This window comes from Rutidosis leptorrhynchoides, chromosome 9 (genome assembly GCF_046630445.1).
Source record: "Rutidosis leptorrhynchoides isolate AG116_Rl617_1_P2 chromosome 9, CSIRO_AGI_Rlap_v1, whole genome shotgun sequence".
In the NCBI taxonomy this organism is placed as follows: Eukaryota; Viridiplantae; Streptophyta; class Magnoliopsida; order Asterales; family Asteraceae; genus Rutidosis; species Rutidosis leptorrhynchoides.
The window spans coordinates 315998638-316014797 of record NC_092341.1 but is presented as its reverse complement, the minus strand read 5'-3'; the positions used below and the strand labels follow the sequence as shown (position 1 = coordinate 316014797).

The following is a 16160-nucleotide window of genomic DNA, read 5'->3' as shown; positions in this document are numbered from 1 at the left end:
CTTCCCTACACTTTAGCTGACGATATGTGAAGTCGGTGGAATAAGTTCCTCGAATTAAAATAGTGAGCCAGTTATTTATATCTCGGGTGGTGTATAATATATCAATGGGTTTAAAGTTTAGACTCACCCGATCGTCACTACTTAATTCTTTTTTAAGTGTAGCTTTTAGTAAATGGATATGTCTCTTTTCTGGTTCTTGGTCAAATGGATCGATATACACCGACATACCTATTATAGGGCGGACAATTCCTAATATTTCCTTCCGTTTATTCTTGGGATCAAAGTTTTCACCTCTATTACCCAATTGGGTAAAATCCGAGGTGTCATTATCTATTACATCTCGTGGTTCATCTTCAGTAGATGACTCCTCTATTGAGAATATTGGGTTGGAAGGTTGTGGAATGGTGAAGTTCGGTTTGGTCTCGAGGGTAAAATTTTCAACGTTATCGTTTTCCCAATAGTACCAATTTGTCTCCCTTACTTCATCTTTATCCATTGATGGACTGATGATTTCGTCGGTAGAGGCTAATGTGTCGATATGTTGTGAAATTGGTAAGACTGAATAAAAAGTATCATCGGGATAGTTGGTGATTTCGGAGCTCTCGAATTCATCAAAATTCGATGATTTGAAATTTTCTTGCACAATACTCCTCAGATCAACAGGTGTATAATCTGATAGAGTTTCAGCTTGCCGGTTTACAAACTCTCTCATTTGTTCCTTTTGAGCATCAAGTTCTTCGAGTTTGATTCTCATATAATCTAAAGAATTTTCGGACACGTAATTTTCCTCGTCTTCTCGTTGTTGAGTTTGGATATATTCTTGGGAATAATCCCAATTTGAATTGTGTTCTTCATAATCGTTCCATTCAGGTTCCGTGGGTGCGTAATTTTCCATAGGAACGTAATAGTAACATTCCCATGTTGAGTGATAATCTCCACAGATTTCACAACCAGTTATTGTTTCGTCGTTCGCGATCCAAGATTGACTGACCGAATTGTCATCAACACTCGTTTGAGAGTATTGATTTAATTGATTTTGGAGTTCAAAAAGAGTTTCCAAGGCCTTGTTTTCAAAATTTTCCATTTTATTGCGATGGTCAAATTTTAGCTACAGTTTTGCGCAATTCCTATTAGTTATAAAAATAGAAAAACTTAAATAAGTTGTCCAATTAATAGACTTTTCTGATTTTTGCCCACGTTTCGAATAGCCAAAAGATGCAGCAGGTAGCCAGGACCCTTTAAATCGGAAGCCCACAACTAGCCACTAACAAATCCAACTATTACTACGAACCAGAAAAATGTCAACGTCCATTAATTTAACCACTTAAATAATTTTTCTTTCCGTTTGAGATATTAGATAAGAAATAGAGAAAATTCTAGGTCCTAAAAATTAGAGTGTCGAGAAAATAGAAAGAAATAGATTGCGCGTCGAAAAGTGTCGAAAAATAAAAATAAGAAAGAAAAACGTCGAAACACGGCGTCGCAAAATTCTAAAGCACCTAAATCTTAGTCTAAGGAATAAGCACTTAAGGGATTTTACGGCAAAGCCTAAAAATTCTAGAAATAAAAATTAAAACTACGACAAAAACTAGACTTAAAACTAAGCACGAACGAATAAAAATACACAAATTACGCTAAAACGATAAAAAGATACAAAATATAAAAATATATAAAAAAAATGGTAAAAAGTACAATTTTTATAAAAATATAATTTTTATATTATTATTTATTAAAGATATCAATTTATATATTAATAAAACTAATTAAAAGTAAAATACAAATAAAACTAAAAACTAATTATATTAAACAAATGAACTAACTAGGGTTAAATATAATAAAATTAAATAATATACCGTATTTAATGCAAAAGTAGGGTTGTATGTGGCCCTGTCAGACCCCTCATGCGACTCGCATGGGGTTCAGGCTAAGGGTCATGCGAGTCGCATGACCTCCAGAGCCGGTTCAAATGAGGGGGGTCAAATGACAGGTTCAACCGTATTATTTATATTTATTTATATTTTCTGTTTTATATATTAAATAAAATATATATATAATTTAAATAAAAACTTAATATTTTTATAAAACTAAAAATAGAAATATTTGATAATTTTATAAATAAAAATCTTAAAACTATATAAAAATATATATATTTTTTTCGGTTTTTTTTTTTTTTTTTTTAAGTTTTTTAATTTTTAGGATTTTATATTGTTTTTCTAAAAATGATATAAATATTTCGCCGACTCCCCGGCAGCTGTGCCAAAAACTTGATGTCGTAGCGTGGGGTTACGAAATATACTATATTTTTAATACGGAATGCTACAAAATTTAACAAGTTTTAATTAAATATTTACAAAATGGATATACCAAAACCTTGCTACAACACAATAGGCAGTGTACCTAGTCGCAGAGTAGTATAGTTTTTAGTAAGTCCGGTTCGTTCCACAGGGAGACGGGCTTATGAAACACTTATTTTTATATAATTATATTTGTACAAAAATATATAAATATATATATAATAATATATAAAAGTGGGGGTTTTACCGTTTAATGACCGGTTTGTCGATTTATATTTTAAGCGAAGCGTATAGTAAATGACGATATTTAAATAACAATATAAAATAAATAACAATAATTGAAATGACAATAAATAAAAGTACGAGAAAAAATGAAATAAAATATATTATGCTTATTTAAACTTCCGTAACCATGATGTTTGACGTTTTGATTTTAATTTTATGCCCATGGGTTAATTGTCCTTTGTCCTGGATTATTTAATATGTCCGTCTGGTTTTTGTCCATAACAGTCCATCAGTCATAAATATAAAATGCGAGTGCCCTCGTCAAATTATTATTATACCCGAAGTTAAATATTCCAACTAATTGGGGATTCGAATTGTAACAAGGTTTTAATACTTTGTTTAATGAATACACCAGGTTATCGACTGCGTGTAAACCATGGTTTTACTACTTTGTTAACAATTACACCAATTACCCTTGAATGTAATTTCACCCCTGTTTTAATTATTCTAGTGGCTATTAATCCATTCCCGTGTCCGATTAAATGAACGATTATTCGTACATATAAATACCCCGCCCATCGTGTCCGATCGAGTGTATATGGTAATTTATAAGGACGCCCAATTGTAAATCTTTATATTAACATTAACAAACTTTCATTTAGTTAAACAAATATAAAGCCCATTAATAGCCCATAGTCTAATTTCCACAAGTGTCGTTCTTTTGTCCAAACCCCAATTATGGTACAAAGCCCAATTACCCAATTTTAGTAATTAGCCCAACATCATGATTACTTTGGATTAAATAAGCATAATAATAACTTAAGTACGAGACATTAATTTAAAAAGGAGAACATAGCTTACATTGATTATTTATCGCGTAGTGGTACACGGACAGAATTTCGACTTCAAAACCCGTAAAAATAACTTTTACATAACCCAAACTAATCTAATATAACACTAATCTATACTATATTTATTTATATATTATAAATTTATTATTATTATTACATTATTCTTACGGAGTATTATTATGTATATGTGTGTGGTGTTAAAAACGAACGAAAAACTGGCAATTTATAGAATGTGAGCTGATTCTGATCCTCATGCGACTCGCATGGGATCATGCCTATTTGCCATGCGAGTCGCATGGCCACGCTGGACAGCTCACATATCTTTTGTCCTCTTGTTCGTCGACATATTTATTAAATATATATAAAATATAAATAATTTTAATAATTATTTATATATTATATTATATTTATATGCATAGTAGACTAGATATTTTTGGTACATTGCGTCGGGCGTTTCTTCTTGGCTCGGGTCTCGGTTCCGGATTTTCGAACGTCTTTTCGTACTATTTTTTATCGTGTACTTTGCGTTTCGCAACTTGTACTCTTGTCATTTTTAGACGTTCTTCATCAATAATTTGAACCACTTTAATTGTATCTTGTACATTTGAGCATTTTGGACCTTTCCGTCTTCAATTCTTCGTTTTCGCCTTTTGTCTTCGCACTTATTAAATATAAACGAATATTACTTGAATATGGAACAATTACAACTAAAATCCTGTCTTTCTTGGGGGATAATGCTATGAAATATATGTTCCTTTTTAGCCTTATCAATACAGATATATTAATATAACAAAATATATATATGACATTAAACAATTTGAATATATGCACAAACTAAATAAGTATAATATATAATTTAAGATAAAATATAAAAAATTTCGATTATGATTATATGTATTAATATATACATACAAATGATATAGGTTCGTGAATCCGAGGCCAACCCTGCATTGTCCAATTGTTTAATGTCGTCATATGTATTTTTACTACAAAATAAATTAGGTGAGTTTCATTATTCCCTTTTTATATACATTTTCGGGCTGAGAATACATGCAAATGCTTTATTAACTGTTTTACAATATTTATATGCGTGAGTTTCATTATTCCCTTTTTATATACATTTTTGGGCTGAGAATACATGCAAATGCTTTATTAACTGTTTTACAATATTTATATGCGTGAGTTTCATTAATCCCTTTTTAAATGTTTTCGCAATATATATTTTGGGACTGAGAATACATGCGTTGCTTTTATAACCGTTTTGCGAAATAGACACAAGTACTTAAAACTACATTCTATGGTTGGATTATTAAACCGAATATGCCCCTTTTTATTAAGTCTGGTAATCTAAGAATTAGGGAACAGACACCCTAATTGACGCGAACTCTAAAGATAGATCTATCGGACCCAACAAGCCCCATCCAAAGTACCAGTTTAGTACTTTGAAATTTATATCATGTCCGAAGGAGGATCCCGGAATGATGGGGATATTCTTATATGCATATTGTGAATGTCGGTTACCAGGTGTTCAATCCATATGAATGATATTTTGTCTCTATGCATGGGACGTATGTTTATGAGAAATGGAAATTGAAATCTTGTGGTCTATTAAAATTATGAAATGATTATTTATGTTAAACTAATGAACTCACCAACCTTTTGGTTGACACTTGAAAGCATGTTTATTCTCAGGTATGAAAGAAGTCTTCCGCTGTGCAATTGCTCATTTTAAAGATATTACTTGAAGTCATTCATGACATATTTCAAAAGACGTTGCATTCGAGTCGTTGAGTTCATTAAGATTATTACTGAGTCAATTATAGTTGGATATATTATGAAATGGTATGCATGCCGTCAACTTTCGATGTAATGAAAAATTGTCTTTTCAAAAACGAATGCAATGATTGTAAAATGTATCATATAGAGGTCAAGTACCTCGCGATGAAATCAACTGTTGTGAATCGTTTATAATCGATATGGACTTCGCCTGGATGGATTGGGATGGGTCTCTACATCAATAACTGTAAACGACCTTAACAGTCGAAAGTTTGATGATAAAGAGTAGTGTGTTAAAAAAACTCAGAAAATGAGAAAAAATTGGTACTAAGAAACGGTTGAGCAAACCATGAAGGAGGCTGTGGACAATTCACAAAGACTAAACCTGCCTTCAAAGAATCTAAATGATTCAGTATCTGCTGAAGTCATTAACGAATACCTTGCTCCTGACTCTAAACCTTTACAAACAAATATTCTTCATCATCCTTCGATATTAGAAATTCTAAGATATCATCATATCTTTCATTATAAATATCTTCGATATTTCTGAAGATATCTTCATAACTATTATTATCCGAAATTATTTATCTCTTCGCGCTATTTGTGTTACATCATAAAAGAAACTATTTTAGTTTATAAATTCTAAAAAATTCGAAAAATGGATGTTTTTGAAGTAGTGTTGGGAATTGAAGCATGAGTTGCTATAATATAAAGACGTCGGGCTAACGTGGTTATATTACAGTAAGTCATACTGAGTTTCTAATGGAACGTGATAAAGGTTCAAAGATCATACCCTTATCATGTGCCATGTTACATAACTCTTTCATTCTATTTAACCTCTAAACATATCAAGAAAATATTTTTCTTGATGATTCGGTCTTTTTCATGATTTGCTGGTAATTTAACAAGTCAGATCGTGCTATTACCATTTCTTTCTTAGAACATTAGTTATGTTCATCCAAAACTTCATACCTACGAATTCTGGACCATTACTTGCTTCAAACAAAGTCGAGAAGAGAAAACAATAACACAAAGCTTCGAAATATAGAGATGAGTATAAATCACAGCAAATAGAAGAGATCATTAACCGTAGATGTCAATAATTATGGAAAGACATATGCAAGGAAGGATTATGAAAACCAGTACCCCAAGAGCGAAGTAGAAGTAAACAGATTCCTCCGGTGGAAGTTGGAATAGAAGGATGATTGTGGTGATAGTCAGAATGAGATTAAAGATCAGAACTGGATGAAGCATTTTCACAGTCTTTTAAAGGTATGAAATGAGGAAGAAGATGTAGGAGTGATGAAAATAATGGAACGGAAGAGGTTGATTTATAGCGAAATAACGGACATAGCAATCGAGGCAGATTACGCATTTAATCAAAGAAAATCATAATTTCCTTAATCACTGAAGAATTAAATCTTATATAGATTACAAAGATCTTCTTTAATTTCCTTGAATTCCGGAAATTAACCGTGACTACGTCAAGAGTTGAAACGAATCTTTGATTTCATCATTTCACTCTTTTGCGATAGCTCATCTCATACACTTCAAGTAACCGAATCGTTTTATCTTTATTACTCAATAATGATAAAACTGTAGTTATCAACTCATATTCGTCATGAAAACTTTCTTATTGTTAACCATGACAACCCCACTCAAATTTCGGGTCGAAATTTTCTTTAACGGGGAGGTACTGTGATGACCCGGAAAATTTCGACTTATTTAAACCAATTCTGTATATGATTTAATATTTTCGTCATGACAAGCAACGCGTTTTGACAAGTTTTAAAACTTTTGTAAATGAGTTTTATATAACGGTTGACCACCTTGTTTGTTCGACGATTCATGAACGTCATAAGTTGTGATAATTATATAATTGTGTATGTGTATATATATATATATATATATATATATACGGAAATATGCGAATAATATTTATATACGAAATGATAAATATTTACTGGTGAATGATACAATTTCAAATTAAAATTTTTACGTATATAATCGTTTTATTTTTATGATGTATTTTTTTAAATTTTTAAGAAGACACGAAGTTAAATCAAAGATGTACAAGTTGTAAAGCACAACGTACAACAGCGTAACTTAAAAAGTTGAATTAAAATTAATTCATTTACTATTCATGTGAATAGTAAATGAAACGAAATTAATTAATTTACTATTCACATGAAAACGAAATGATAGAAATTATTAATTATAAGTTACATAAAATATCCCTGAAGTATTTAATAAATACGACTTTTTAAAATATTAAAATTCGTTAATTTGATTGAATTAAACGAATTCAGTAAATTACGGTGGCACAGAATGATCATCAGACTAGTACGTACACTCTACATCGAACGTATATAGTAATTTTATAAACAAATGGACCTTTTTACAACTAGTTTTATAAAGCTTAAGACCAAAATAAATATATGTATTCAATTATAAAAAGTGGAATTCTTTTTATTTATACTTTTACTCGTCAATTATTAGCAACAGAGTACGAAATACTGGTCCGCGAAAACTGTCGGCAGATATTATTGAATGTTAATTGTCACATTTTTATTTTCTATATTATTATATTATTTAAATTATTATTATTATTATATATATATATATATATATATATATATATATATACTCGATCGTTTCTGCCAAATTCATTTGATCTTTCCTATCTCTCGACCTCGTTCTCTCTAATATATTATTATTATTATTATTATTATTATTATTATTATTATTATTATTATTATTATTATTATTATTATTATTATTATTATTATTATTAAGATTAATATTATTATTATTAATCTTATTATTATCATTAATAGTATTATTATTATTAGTATATACATAAAATACTACAACGGAGTGATGTTCGAGTGATTTCAAAACGGGTTTTCAAACGGGTTAAAGCTAAGGAAATTATGGGTTATAGCTAAGGAGGTTATGGGTATTGCTCGGGGGTTTTGATCGTGAATCAAAGGCCAACCTTGCACTTATCATTTACGTTGCACCTACATATATTTTCCTACAATATTGAACCACAATATTGAATGGTGAGTTTCATTTGCTCCCTTTTTAATTGCTTTTGTAATCTATATTTTTGGCCTGAGAATACATGTACTTTATCTTAAACGCAATGGATATAAGTACATACTAAATTCTATACTGAGTTTGAACCGAATATCCCTTAGCTTTGGTAACTAGTAACTGCCGGTTATAATAACTGGTGGGCGCGAATAGTTGTATATGGATCCATAGGGCTTGACATCCCCGTCTGTTCCAGGTATAGAAACCCTAGCCTGAACTATAAAACAGACGTATGCTATTTGAGTTTAGTACACATTGGTTGGCGTGTATTGTACATGTTGGTTGCATGTATGTTAAAACAGGAGTACTTATTATATATACGTTAAGTTTGGTTACCAAGGTGCTCAATTTCGTAGAATATTTTGATAAACGTTTCTGGATGAAACAACTGAAATCTTGTGATCCACCTTTATATACAAATTATGCGTAACATTTAAAACTATGAACTCACCAACCTTTGTGTTGACACTTTTAAGCATGTTTATTCTCAGGTTCCTAGAAGTCTTCCGCTGTTTGCTTATACGTTATACAAGCTATGTGCATGGAGTCATACATGCTTTATTCGAGAAAACTTTGCATTCATAAAATCATCACCATGTATCTTATTTTGACTGTATTGTCAACGAATTTATTATTGTAAACTATTATTTACGGTGATTGTCTATATGTAGAAATCATCAGATGTCGAAAACCTTGAAATTATATATTCATTTATTGTGTGCCTTTTCAAAAGAATGCAATGTTTACAAAACGTATTATGTAGAGGTCAAACCTCACTATGAAATCAATGAATAACGTACCGCGTCAATAGCGATTTTGGTGGGTCGTTACAGTATGTTTTTTTTAGCGTTTGGAGATCAATTCGAAAAACATGATTTGAATCTCATTTAACAACATGGGACCATTAACTTTTTTTTCTTTCTGAATACGTTTGAATTCTATTCTTCCATAATAGGTAGCCGGTGACCCATTCGATTGTTTGCCACAACTTGGAGATTACATTCGGTCTGGACGAATTGAAGATGCCTAGGAACATATTGCCGAAGTTGGAGATTGAGAAAGAACTTGAATTCCACCAACGAAACACACGCGTCCATACATCAATCACGAAAGAACATTGAAAGAGTGTGTTTTGTAGTCTAGACATTGTTGTCACATATTGGACAACAGACATAATTTAGGTCCACGCCTCGTTATATCTTATGTCTATGTCTACGTGACCGCATACATTTTTACTTCAGAGGGTTTGTTTTTATAAGATATAAAATAAAATAATATTTTTTTTATTATATTTGATAATTTGCAGAGTTAGAAGTATGCTTTTTAGTCTTGCAAACGTGATTAAATTAGTTATACATAATAACAAACATTTTTCACTATTCAATATATAAAATTTTATGTTACATATTTTCTACATATATGGTAAGTAGATCTTTAAACAAAAAACATATAAAAAAAAAAATTTAACATTGTCGTCTTTTGATTTGATGTTAATTTTGATTTAATTTTATTTTCTATTAAAAAATATTGACTAAACTAATTAATTAACCAATGATAATGATATACTATTTTCGCAAGTGTCTCAAATTCAAAATGACATATTCACTTGGATTGTCCAGAGAAACGGTCAAACACGACCAATGAATAACCGACTAAACCACATATACTTGGAAAAATTTGTTGTCAACTTCGATTAAGCTGAACAAAAAAAAGAAAAAAAAATCTTATTCACATGCTCCTTTACTTAAAATTTTCTATTAAAAATTGTAGTAACATCATCACAAAACGCATCTTTTTATTTCAAGGAAGACAACTTACTATTTTTCATTGGATAGTTAAGTGGGTGATAAATTATAAATTGTAATGTTACATCGATATTAAGTCATTTGAGCAAGTAATTTGCGATCTAAAATAAGCTTACACACATGAACAACATACATTATCAACATGATCAAACTCTTGCAAATATTAACAATACAATTAATACGTCAACATCACAATTTCGCACTGCTCAAACTGAAAGAGCGCCCAGAAAGTATCGATGATTTGCAATTGATGACAAGAACATGTGACAATTTAATGACAATTGAAGCACCGTTGAAACCATAAAAAAGGCTAGAAACAAATTCATTTTTCAAACCTATCAAACACCACGACACATAATAGGGGGTGAAACACCCTGCCAAAAGACATTAAAGCAGGTGAGATCCACACCTCAAATAAATCGAACATGTAAGAACGTGCAAACAAAGATTGTTAACTCCTCCCGAGACCCCATGAAAATGAACCTCACAGACAAAAAGGTTCAAAGTGATAAACACAAAGTATTAGATAAAATGAGATAATTGATCCGTACGCCACAAATCTTTAATCAAACAACACCAATGTACGTTAAAGTATTGTATTGTACAGTACTCTTAAGTTAATTTAGTGATGTATCGCTAAAAATAGTAGTGTGATGATTATTTCTTATAAAGCACTAATATTTGTCCACCCGATTTTATTATTTATAGATAAAAAATACAGAGTTTAAGAAATAGTATTTTGTATTATTACATTTTACTTTTTTTGTCCATTTTACGTTTGAATTTTTTTTAGATGCATATCTATATACTCCGTACATGAAGAGGAAGGATTGTCTTCTACAATCTCGGACTCGGCGACCATTCTACCATTATTGCAGAGTTAGAAGAAAACACCAGGTTCAAGGGGCCGGGATGGAAACGTTCTGAGATTTCATAAAAGACACTTAAAGTGGTCGAGGTGAAGATGATTGCTAATTGCTCGTTCTTCGTTTGATTGGTAACCCTTTTTATCTCGGTCGTGTTTGTTTGCTTTTATGTATGGTGCTCTTTAATCGTATTGTTTAGATCTTTTGGTTTGGTGCGAGTTTGGTTTGTTTATAGTCTCGTTTTTAGCTCGATTATCTTTGATATTACGTTTTTTTGGGCTTCAATTTTTATTGAAGCGTCCTTCTATTTTTTGAGATAGTTTTTTCGCCAAGGAAAAAAAAAAAAAATCTTTATACTCCGTATTAAGGGACGTTACTGATTAATTAATTAATTTAGCTTAGAAACTAAAATAAAAAAGTTAAAAGTTAATTCTTGAAAGATACTGTAAATAAATACTGTATTACTGTATGTAAATAAATAGAGTAAATAAATTCTCCGTACATAACCTGGTGAACGAGTGATTGTATAACAACAAAAACTTCAGTGAGTGTTGATCTCAAACCCTCAATTATTCCAGTTTCCACGATGAAATTCATCAAATCCTCAATCCTTTTACTCTTTCTCACTCTCATAATCTCATCATCTTCATCGTTTCAATCCGACGAACTTCTCGCCGACGACGAAGAATTCGGTTTAGAGGGCGGCCGTACTCCTGATATTGACCTAACAATTTCATCATCACCTCAGATCCAATCTCGCCCTAATTCTACTCCAAAACCTACTCGAAAGAGATCCACTGAATCAGATTCAGATTCTAGAGTTCAATTCGCTCTCGAACACGCGTTTGGTGATTCCTCTGATTTCTCCGTCGCCGGCACTTTTACTGCTCGTATTAAAACCTCCGCTCACGGCGGTCAGGTATAACTGATTACATATAATTGATAATGAAGTTACGATAATGATTGTGATAGCATATGAAATTGCGTGCTATTGGTTTATTATGCATCATAAGTAGTACTTTATTCGAATCTGTTATGATTTTGATATGAAGTTGATATGTAAGTCTCTGTATGATGTCAATGCGCAGCTGCACGTGCATCTGTAGTATATATATCTATTTATTTTGTTGTTGTTTTCGTTGATGGTAGGGTTAACTTAAAATTAGAAAGTATAGTAATGTGTCTGGTGCTGGCATGATGTTTAAAAGGACATCTGCAGCATGATGAAGAAATGTGTGTATAGGATGCTCAATTTTTCTCAGCTTGATATACAAATCTTGCGTTCATCATGTCATGTTTCAGCACCGAAACTGTTGCTACACTTTACACGATATAACGCCTATGTATTGATCACTTTGTGTGTGCCTGTGTGTACTGTATTCTTGTAACACAATTAACAAGTACTTGTATTATCTATTTCATGAATCAGACTCTTACAAAGCTTCGGTTTTCGAGGAATGATCTAAGCGCAACAGAGAAGGAGAATTTCAAAGTAATTGTTGTTCATCGTACTTATTACTGTTGTATCCATTTGTTTAAACTTACTTTGTTTTTTGAATTTATTTCTTCCATTGATGATATATGTTCTTTTTTTGTCTTTGTTTTTGCGTGTGTGTGCAGAAACTACTAGAAAATGACGACTACTACAAAATAAGGTTGCCATCTAACGTTTTGAATGCTCCTGGGAATGACTACGTTCTCTCCTCGGTGAAGGCAGTAAGTTTGATAGTGGAAATTTGGCACTAATAAGTAGCGTTTATATGACTTTCCAATAAAACCCTACTGGTTTATATATTTTACTTTTGACTGTAAATAAAGTAGTCAGTTATTCAACTCTCCAGAACTCTACACCCATCGAATAACGGCACATTATTCTGTTCTCTAACTGATCTAGAAACATAATGTTCAGAAAGTATAAACTGACTACTTTATTCAGTTATTCAATAAAACCCTACTTTTGACTGTAAATAAAGTAGTCAGTTATTCAACCACCAATTTTCTGGAGAGTTATTCAATAAAACCCTACTTTTGACTGTAAATAAAGTAGTCAGTTATTCAACCACCAATTTTCCATTATTAAAGCACAAAAATTCATCTATATTCTCATGAAACGAAATCAATACTACTGATCTTCCGAAAGCTCTATTACTTTCTCTTTCTCAAAATGATATCATCATTTATGTCGTTTCACAAACATATTTTGATCCCAATATGTTTGAAAATAATGGAATCTACATTCTATATTATATATTATTTCAAGTTTATAACTTTACCATACCGATGTATTTGTCTCATTCGGTATCTGTGTGGTGTTTCCTTCATATTGTTAATATCACATGCCATTTTTTTTAATAAAACTTCACGTCTACCCCTCAATCAAAAGGGTAATGTAACTTTACATACTTTGTTTTTGTTTCAAACATGCTGCTATGCAATTGCTAACTCTGATGTGTGTGTTTCTATTTACTTCAGAGATGTCTCCCAAGGGATGGTCTGGATGAGCATATTGTTATACACATGGTAATTATTTTCTTTGAATTTTGAAGTACAAGTTAAAGATAGGTTTACCATCATCTAAATCTGATTTAACTCCTTTTGTGCATTTCAGTATTAAGTAGTATTCTATAGCTTGTAAGCATGCCAATTGGATTTATTTTTGTTAATATATTTAGGCCATATGTTATAAAACGCTAAATAACAATTGTCAATGTAATCACAGGAAGGCGTTAATATATTAGCTGTCAATTATGGTTCTCCTGCGGCTTGCCAGTATCCTCGCCAATTGAGACTTGTAAGTTTGCTCCACCACATTTACTCATGTGCCTGGGACTGGGTGAATGGATATATTGAGTAATATGCTGTTTTTTTTTTTTTTTTACTATAGCCTGCAAAGTGGTCTTTCAACTCCCACACGATTCTAAAGTACAGTGAGCTGGCTCCAAGGTGAAATTTCCTATGATCTTGATTATGCTCATTTCATGAATATAACTGTTTGCAAAAAGTTACATTTTATAACTCAAGTTAATGTGAATCAACTGTGGACTTGCAATATAAAAATTGTTGGGCTTACTAGTATATAGTTACTTTGTTTTTTAATAGTTTCTTAAACTCCTTTAAAAAAAAAAAAAAAAAAAAAAAAAACTGTTGCAAATCATAACAGGACCCCAACATTCTCTGAAGATATCGGTGGCGTTGAGATAGGAGATGATGAAGGCGTAAAGCCAATGGTAGAGAGATCCTTTTGGGCTAAATATGTGAGTAGTTTTGTTCTTAACTACCATTTTCTTGTTATATTGTGACCATCTTTAGTTTTTGATGAACTTTATCTTTGTGATTTTTATAATTTCAGTGGATGTATTTGGTCCCTCTTGGACTTATCGTGATGAATGCTGTCACCCAAGCCATGAACATGCCTGAGGAGCAAGCAGGCGGTCAAGCTGGCGCCCCGTCACAGCAGGCGGTTGGTGCAGTCCCCCGGGGACAGGGCACAGTTGTACGAAGACGGTGATGGTAACTTTTAAGTCTGCCTTCTAAACTAATGCTATGAAATGCACAGCTTTACATATCTTGGTTAGACGGGGTAGTTTCGATTTTTCTCATGAACCAGCCGATTTGTTTGTGTTTTATCTCACATGGCTGAAATGTGATTAAAATTAAAAAAAAAAAAAAAAAAGGAAAGTGCTCAAATGGGTCAAACAACTATAAAGTTGCCGTAAGTTGATCATTAAAGCATCCAACCCCAAAATCAATGTAATGTAAAGATTCAGATTATCATTCTATTGAATTACGGAGCACTTCTTATCTTTCTTAAAAAAAAAAAAAAAACCCAATAAAAAGGGATGAAAAGTGGTTGCTTATTTCCAGATCAAAATCAAACAGTGACTGTCCATATGAAAAATGTGCTGTTTTGACATAACTAGTTTTGGCGCGTCGCTCAAATTGCAGATTTGACCACCTATTTTTTGATTCTCGTTCATGCACATTTTGCTAACAACATTAGCATTCTGTCTTGGGCATTTAGAAGTTGCAATATTAGTTGATTGGGCTAGATGTTAGTTCACATCGTCACTTAAAATTACTTTGCAGTTTCTATTGAATGTCTTTTTTATATTTTATTTTTTTTATCTACAAATATTGCCGTAACGGGTCATAAACATAATCTGATTAATTTTTTGCTTTCATTCCAGGATCCAAAACGTAGAACGTGCACCCAGTAGCTTGCATATGTTGTTTGTAGCAGCAAAATTAATATGCAAAGCTTTGTTATGTGAACTTCCAACAGTAGAGTGCTAGCCTTTCAACATGATAATGATACAAGTTTCTATTTGGATCACTCAGGTTTTTTTTTTTTTTTTTTTTTTTTAAGAAAAAGAGATAATGATTAAAGGTATGGTAGGATTGATTTGATGTGATATCGAGAATGTTGTTAAAAGGGCTTACTCATGTTTTAGCTTCGTTCCCTTAACAATTTACTGTTTTCCATGTGGTTTTATTTAATTGATAGTTCACAAAATAGGCGGGTGTGTTCGTTTGGGTAATATGTTTAATATTCAGGCCCTAATCATGTGCATATGTTGATTGATGATTATAATTATAAAACTCCACAACTCATAATGTGCTTGCAAAGCATTCCTTTCTCATACCTGCAAATCCAGCACCATTAGCCAATGCACAAAACTCATCTTCCTCTAGGATTGTGTGCTAAAGACTTGTAGCAGTTCTTTAGTAGCACCAAACTGCGTTCATTGCTCTGGTTGTTAGGATCCACTCACTATTCCATTATGTGATCAATTAGTAGGACGTTGACTAGGAAAATGAAAATTATTAAAGTGGCATGGGCCTAGCAGTATTACCCGACTAAAAATTGATCAAACGACACACATATATACATATACATACTCTGTATTTGTGAGCGCACATAATAAATGTGTAGAGTGCAAGTTTGCGGATGTTTATAATAAAGCTTTTAAACCAACTTAGATTGTGTTACGATTTCAATAAACCATTTAACATCACCATTTTCCTGCAATACATTCTTTAAAATATATATATGAAACACTTATTTTTGTTTATTCATGTAAAATGTCAATGTGATCATTGATATTTGCATTAAGAATCACTTAAACAAGATTTTAACTCATTAATTTAAACAAGATTTGACTATTCTTTTTCCCGACACATATCATGATAATTCATGCATAACCACACCACAACCAGTTACTATGTATATTAATATCCGGACTA

At 31.7% G+C, this 16160-nt stretch overlaps 1 protein-coding gene across 1 annotated transcript; it reads left to right on the top strand.

Moving 5' to 3' along the window:
- Nucleotides 1–11438: 11438 nt before the first annotated feature.
- On the top strand, nt 11439–15263 carry LOC139866654 (uncharacterized). The gene is made up of 9 exons (XM_071854941.1): nt 11439–11835; nt 12346–12408; nt 12537–12632; nt 13389–13436; nt 13636–13707; nt 13801–13859; nt 14077–14170; nt 14266–14426; nt 15104–15263. Exons 1-8 carry the CDS (start codon nt 11503–11505, stop codon nt 14422–14424), a joined length of 924 nt encoding a protein of 307 aa, XP_071711042.1. The 5' UTR covers nt 11439–11502; the 3' UTR covers nt 14425–14426; nt 15104–15263.
- The last annotated feature ends 897 nt before the right edge of the window (nt 15264–16160 follow it).